Source organism: Trematomus bernacchii, unplaced genomic scaffold (genome assembly GCF_902827165.1).
Source record: "Trematomus bernacchii unplaced genomic scaffold, fTreBer1.1, whole genome shotgun sequence".
NCBI classification, from domain to species: Eukaryota; Metazoa; Chordata; class Actinopteri; order Perciformes; family Nototheniidae; genus Trematomus; species Trematomus bernacchii.
The window spans coordinates 129,462-137,500 of NW_022987597.1; the positions used below are offsets into that span (position 1 = coordinate 129,462).

The 8,039-nt window shown below is 45.5% G+C and overlaps 1 protein-coding gene across 1 annotated transcript in view; it reads right to left on the bottom strand.

Annotated features, from left to right (window-relative positions):
- Window positions 1–5,429: 5,429 nt before the first annotated feature.
- dag1 (dystroglycan 1) overlaps window positions 5,430–8,039 on the bottom strand; it is a 40,507-nt gene continuing 37,897 nt past the window's right edge. Inside the window, exon 4 of the mRNA XM_034130579.1 lies at window positions 5,430–7,919. Within this exon, the coding sequence (XP_033986470.1) occupies window positions 6,090–7,919 (1,830 nt within the window). The 3' untranslated portion in view covers window positions 5,430–6,089. The remainder of the gene's footprint in view (window positions 7,920–8,039) is intronic.

An 8,039-nucleotide genomic window follows, 5' to 3' on the forward strand; every position in this document is an offset into this window, starting at 1 on the left:
GACAAACGTAGGAAAACATCTCGTAGCTTGAAAAATGACAAATAATTAGGCAAAATAATTAAACAAAATGCCTCTTGAGGGCATGAAGTGACAAAAACGTTCAACATGTCTCCATTAAAACCCATTGTAATTTCAGGCTGATATTTCCTCACAGCAGCAGCCGCACACCTTTAGTCAAACTGCCAAAAAGGCCACATTATTAACCCGAAAGTACACAAAAATTACACTTCAGATACTCAACTTCCTTGACATGCTTCACGTTTTGAAATTTCACAGATATCTGTTATGGTTCTTCCACAAAACGTTCACATGTAAGAGCTTTATCTCTCATTCAGAACAATGCAAACCTTTGATCTCTACAGAGCTCGTTAGCTCAACTATAAACACCTGTGTAATGGAACAAGATGTCATCACTCCAACTGACAGCAGTCAGTTCTAACTTCTCTCTCTCTCTCTCTCTCTCTCTCTCTCTCTCTCTCTCTCTCTCTCTCTCTTTCTCTTTCTTCAAATGCCGTTGCCATGGCAACACAATGCTCGCCATGAAACACGGTTTTCTCATAACTTCAGTGAAAATGCTTCAAACGGCCCAAAACTTCACAGGTTTGGTAACGATGCAGCCATCAACGCATCTAAGCGTATTATGGGGTGTCATCAAATGCCGTTGCCATGGCGACAGACCACTCGCCATGAAGCATGATGTCGCTGTAAGTCCAATGGAAACGGTCCGATCACCCCCCAAACTTCGCTTGTATATCACCGGTACAGCCCTCAACAGCTCTACGTCAATTATGGGGTTTCTTCAAATGCCATTGCCATGGCAACACAATGCTCGCCATGAAACACGGTTTTCTCATAACTTCAGTGAAAATGTTCCAAACGGCCAAAAACTTCACAGGTTTGGTAACGATGCAGCCATCAACGCATCTAAGCGTATTATGGGGTGTCATCAAATGCCGTTGCCATGGCGACAGATCATTCGCCATCAAGTTAGTTCAAAAGTTTGCAGTTCAAATATTCTGCTGCTTTTCCAAGCCTTTTTACTTTCTTTTCTTCACTCATCACACATTCAAGCCCCCAGTGTTCATGTATCATTTCAATCTAAATTCTTCACTTTCTTCTTACACATTACATTTCAGCATAGCAGTTTAGCGTCAGCTTTTCAGCATAAAGCATTCCCACTAGCAATTTCTTCACGAATTGCATTCTCTAGTTTTCATTGCTGTTGCCGGCCACTATTGCTCACGTAAACCTACTACCGCTGCACCCCCTGTAATCTCAGAGGCACCCCAAGTCATTTTGTTCTGGAACTGGGCCTGCACATGGCCATATACTAAACAAACTACAGAGCCCATTCCGTGTTCCTGTTATTGTTTACTTCCTCTCTACCTTCTTCTGGTGATTTATCTGACGTCCAGCGCTCCGTCTTTTAACCTCTTTTCCTTTCTCTTTCTTGATCCTCCTTAGCAACCTTCATTATAGTCCTTGACAGCGGTCTGTACTAATGTATTAACAATGTGTCACATGTTAAGAATTTACAATCAGAATCGAGTATTCAACTAAGCCGTGTAATAAAAGTTGTTAGTAGCCTTAATGGCCTAAACAGTTGTTATGCTATACCACTTTGCCCTTCACTGGGTGTATAATGAGCTGCACTAAACTACATTTTAGCATTTAAAATACCTAGCCATTCTTTTGCGGTTATTTTGGTGAAAGTAACTCAAAAGTAATATAAAAGAAGTGTAACTCATTACATTTCAGAGACAGTAATATCGTGCGAAAAATGCACTTTTGTACGTCTTTTACACATGAATATGTGTCCCCGGTGTATCAGGGAACTCACCAAGTGTCAGAAAACACAATCCTCTCTCTTTTCCTCCATACCCAAATCTCTAAAAACGGGGCTGCAACGGATCTGATACAGACTGAGACAGATTTCAAAATTCTCTGACGTCAGGAACGAGGAGCTCCGCCTATATGGCCAACTCTCCACCTATCAGGGGAATGAGAGGTTGCCGTGGCATGGTAACAGCATGGTAACAGCATGGTAACATGACGCTCGTGCCTCGCCCCCCTCCTTTGCAGGGGGGCGTGGTCAGCTGCAGCTCCATGCAAAGACAGGGCTGGAGGAGAGCAAATAGAGCGAAATGATGCATGGCTAAAATGCATGATCTGTTTGGTATTTTGGAGAAAAAAACGTATAAATATACCTTATATAGGTATGGCCCTACAATATATTATTCAAATATAGCATGATAGGTCCACTTTAAGAAAAAAAGACAGTAATAAGCAATATGTAATGTATTACATTTTGGAAGTAACTTGCCCAACACTGGTTGTTTGTTTGCCGATGTTTTTTCATTTGCTATTTTTCTCAGGTCTTTTCTGATGGTCTTGCATTCTTGGTCAAACTATTTGTCAGCGTTTTGCCTTTTAACAGGCTTCTGCTTTTGTTTTATAAAGTCAGCTTTAATAGCTGCCTTGTGAAATATCATATTGATATAATCAATGGCCATGTTTACACCATCTTTGGTAGGAACATATTGATTTTGGTCAAATAGTGACATGTCATTCAACAGATCAGGTGAGTTCAAGGCCATGGTGAATTTGTCTCCACTGTCTAGGGCCCATCTGTAAGTAGGATTTAATTTATACAGCTTACTGGGTTCCCTTGTTGTGTCACTCATTTGACCTGAGAGTTTAAAGAACACATTGATTTGGTTGTGGTCTCAAAAGGGGAATTGCTGTCTGACAGTGAATGCACTGATAGTGGAGGGGTCCATGTCAGTGATTGCATAGTCTACTACACTAGACCTTAGAGTTGAGGAGTATGTGAATCTCCCTAAAGAGTCCCCTCTGAACCTCCCATTCACTATGTACAGGTCTAAGGCCCGACAGAGATGCACTCTTTGCCATTCTGATTTATTTCAGAGTCAAGGTTGTTCCGATGGGTGACGGTTGGTGTGGTAAACAATTCCTGTTCGTCCGTTCAGATCTCCAGTTAGAAGCACATTTCCCTGGGACTGAAAATAGGCGATTTCTGAATGGAGAGTTTCAAAAATGTCTTCTTCAAAATAATCTACCAGACTAGAATAACACCTGTGTCATGTGACAAGACCAGAATAACACCTGTGTCATGTGACCAGACTAGAATAACACCTGTGTCATGTGACAAGACCAGAATAACACCTGTGTCATGTGACCAGACTAGAATAACACCTGCGTCATGTGACCAGACTAGAATAACACCGGTGTCATGTGAAATGTATGTTGATTTTGTGTATGCATGTATATATAAGTGTTTATATCTTATGTATTTATATTCTTCAGACAGTAAGAAACAGCCTTTCTCCCTGTTTGAACCACAGAGAAATACTTTGAATCCTATCCTAAGATCCTTTAACCTCATCATTGCACCATTCTTTTATCCCTTTTATTAATGATAATTTGTTTGTTTTGTTTTTAATTATTACGTGCTAATGCCTATATAAAGCACTTTTAAATGCATTGGTGTCTTAAAATGTGCTATACAAATAAACTAACCTTAACCTTGAATAGCTTATTACTTTAAAGAACACTTAATAAAGTGTCTCAGAATCAGATTGAATGAGACTGAGATGTGTTGCTTTAACCTGTGGACCTCTGAGGTGATCTGTCGGTGGATTGGATATTTGAAGAGCGTCACATTGATCTCAATCAGACCCAGATCAATCCTCCATACTCTCTGTCTTCACTCCACATCTAGCCACAGCTCAGGAACACATTCATCATGAAGAATTAAACCAGGAGTGAATTATCACACAGCTGAACATCCATTGGATCCTCTGAGGAGTCGATGATCTGCATGTGAGGACAGATGGAGAGGGAGCCGGTCATCCAGGATATCTTTACTGAAGGTCTGCTGGGGTTTAACCTCTGAGACACACTGATCCATCTCAGAGTCAAAACCATCAGAAACATCCTCCATTAACCTCAGCCTGTCGGTCACCATCAGCTGTTTCCATGACTGAATACATGAGAGCAACCCATCCGGTACTTACCAGTGTTTCCTAAAGGAGGAAACAGAGGAGGTGATGAAGCTCCTCTTCATCCTCTGGAGATCAGCTGTGATCAGGCTGCAGATCAGAGGAAGACAGGTAGAGACATTCTGGAGGAGAAACCCAACAGAACCAGGCAGTGAACTCAGAAATGAAGAAGGTGGATCTGTTTTATCGTACCAGTTGGTTTTATTATGACAATGCAGACTCGATAAGCAAAAAGCCTTGGCATCCTGCATAGACCAGCGACCTCGAGTCAGTGGTGTCGGACTGCGCCTTACATTATTATTGCAAAGGGTCACTTTCTGATGAAATCATTAGCAAACATAAGGACATAAAAATAAACTTTGTGATTACATAAAATATGGGTCATTCCATCTTTGTATAGTGGGGGGGATACATGGCGATATGCAAACTCACACACAGTAAAATAAAACACTTGAAATATGTGACCCAAGAAAACAAAGTGTACATAACTGAATCATAGTTTAACTTCTAGGCTAAGATTTTACAAATCACTGAAGACTAATCAATATTTTAATAATCAAACAGTTTGAGGCTGTATCAAAAACTTGGTAAAAAATGAGAAGGAGATTGACCGTTTTTAGGAGAGCCAATTTCTGGACAGGTCTTTGAACCTCTCGGAGACACAAACCCCTCCTCTGACCGGGAGAAGAACTGCCTGGTTACGTACAAAAATAATTATCCCTGGAACAAAATAAACTGGAGGGGTCCTTTTCCTGTCCTGTGTTTGTAGAAAAGGGCGGACATGGCATTTCACTTCACCTTGGCTAAATCTGTCACCAGATCCAAGTCTCATTGTGGAAATCTGCATACAGCTTTACATTAAGCATCCAGACTCAGCCTGAACACGTTATTAGAATAATCTCTTTCATGATAAAAAAACAGTAGTTTATTAATAGTTTATTGACCCGAGCCAGAGGGGATAAAGACATCTCATATTTCCTCCAATGGACAGCAGTTCATCTATATTTATATGGAACAGGAAAGATATCTCCTGCAGGTCATTTCAGTGAGGCAGTCCTTTTCTTTCACCACCAAAACATATAACACGATCTATCTTCCAGATATACAGTGAATTTAAACCAATAAACAAACAAATGATTTATTATTCATCTCTAAATCAATTTTAGGCTACCTTGTTATTCTCCTCTTTACCAGACATTGTGAAAAAGGATAGAAACAGACAACTGGTGTTAGAAGGCAAACCGTATTGAATCTGAATCAACACAAGCACTCATTCATTCACACACACACACACACACACACACACACACACACACACACACACACACACACACACACACACACACACACACACACACACACACACACACACACACACACACACACACACACACACACACACACACACACACACACACACACACACACACACACACACACACACACACACACACACACACACACACACACACACACACGGTCTGCAGGCTGATGTGAGATCCGTCGTGTGATTTTGTTATTCAGAGGGTCTCACTCTTTATTAAAAACCCGGATTGATGCCTAAAGGTCTGATGGCAAATTGCTGTCTTCTCGTATTATTAAAAAGCAATACCGAGAAGACTTGTTAGCAAACACTTCAGTCAAGAAAAAAAGATAATAACCTCGGGGTAATGATGAAAAACTGAATAAAATCCGGTATTTAAAATGAGCAAAATGAATGCTGGGATGGGAGAGCACCGCTCCCAATCGCCGCTCCTGACCGACGAGTCGGCCGGAAAGACGGCGGGTCAAGATTTTGTTTGTCTTTAGGCCACTGTAGTAGCTGATCTACCACTGGATCAGTAGTCCCTCCCAGCTGATTCAACCAATCCCATTGTCTACTGTTAAACCCCACCCACCTCATGACGCCCCCTCCCAAACCAGACTCCCCTGTAGCTGTTTTGTACTTTAGCACCTCTTGTCATCTCTCCCTGTAAAAGTCCAGACAGACAAACACCAGAATGGAAACCGTCACAGTTCCTCAGGTGTCCTCTCCCTCCACCCGGCAAGGGGAGGGTGGAGCAAGTCTTAAGGGGGTACGTATGGGGGTGGAGATCTGTAGGGGGTCATGTTCTTGGGACGGGAGCCCTTGCCGTCCATGGGAGTGGTGAAGGGGGGCGGCGGCTGGTAGGGAGGCGCGTTGGGGTCCTCGTCCCGCAGGGCGGTGTACTCCCCCAGCAGCTCCTGGTTCAGGGGGGTGGTCTCCGGTGTGGCCATGTTGGGGTACTCCGGAGGGGGCAGGGGGGGTTTCTCCTCCTGCAGTATCAGGGGCATACTGGAAGAGGGAGGCGGCTTAGAGTCATCCAGTTCATCGGCGAAGATGATGGGCACGCCCTTCTTGATGAAGGTAGCCTGATCCTCGATGGTCAGCTTGCCCTTCCTCTTCTTCCTGTAGCAGATCATGGCGATGATGCCTGCGATCAACAGGATGGCTGCCACCACTACGGCGGGGATGACGGTGTGCAGATAAACGTCATCGGTGCTCTGCCGGCCCGTTCCCAGAGCCGGAGTGACCGCAGGGGGTTCTGGGATATCGATCTCTCCGGGTGGGATGAAGGAGAAAGTCCTGCAGCTTGCCCGTCCCTTCACCTGGACGTCCAGAGGTCTGAACTCAGGATCCATGGAGTACCTGAAAGTCTGGGAGGGTTTTCCGTCAGCACTGGCCAGCGTCCTGCTCAGGATGGCTATCTGCTCCTTTGGACAGGGGTTCTGAGGGAGGCTGGTGTTTGTCCACTCCACCACGATGGACCCTTTGGTGATGTTTCGGAGACTAACTGTGCTGCTGTTGCGATCTCCCAGTGCATAGGCCAGCTTCTTGACCAGGAGGATCTTCTTGTGGATGTCGTTTGTTATTGAACGCGGCTCACCTTCGAACCGGGCTGTGAAGATGACAGGGGATTTATCATTGACAGGCCAGCGGTTCACACGCACCTCAAACGCATCAATAGCATTCAGGCTGCCTTTGTCCGTTGCCTGCATGAAGTACTCGTGTTTGCCCACATGCTGGGCATCAGGCAGCCCATACAGGAGTTGACTGGTGGTGTTGAACTGGATCCAGGAGGTCTCCCCAACCACCTCGTTGTGTTTCTGTCTCAGAGTTAGACGCAGCTTGTCAGTTGTCCCGTCCTCTTTGTCAAAGAATGTATCCGACGGGATCTTGACTTCGAAGTAGGTTCCCACCAAAGCATTGACCTGGTCGATGGGGTTACGCAGGACGGGCTTCTCGTTGGCTGGGTCTGGGATCAGGACCCCCGGGGAGGGTGTGGTGCGCCTTGGCGGCTTCGCTGTGGTGGTCTTTGGCTCCCTGGGTGAGGGTGTGGATTTGGGTCTCCTGGGTTTCTTAGTAGGTTTTCTCGTAGGTATGGGTGGGGTCACAGTCGCCTCTACGTACGTAGGCCTGGTCATGGTGGGCTGGATAGGGAGGGTGCTGGTGGTCTCCATGACCCTTGTTGGTTGAGGGGGTCCCAGTGTTGGGGTGTGGGCGATGGATTGAAGGACTTTGATGGTTGGCTTGGCTGGCAGGGGGACTGGGCCTCTTACAGGGGGGGCGGAGCTCTCGGTCGGGGCAGCAATAGAGGGCGAGGAAAGGGTTGGGACGATCCTCACCGGAGGCTCCACCACCGTAGTCGGAGGAAGCACCGCCAGAACGGGGGTCGGGGTGTTGTTTAGTTGGCGCCTCACCCGTTTAGGGACATGGGGCTTCTTGTTGGCGATGTGCCACCCCACCACCGGGTAGCCCAGCCTGGCCGACATGCTGCCCTTCTTCGCCGGACCCTGGACGCTGTTGATATTCGGGACTGAGCTCTGGTCCAGGGAGCAGCCCAGCTTCCAGGACAGCAGGGCGCCATTCTCCACCACCTGGGGAGGCATTGGGACTCAAGTTATAATCTTTCTACTAACACGATTTCAAATCACACGCCTTGGTACTCTATTTTAAACATGAAATTACCTGATGTGTCCAACACCGTGGCTTGTTTT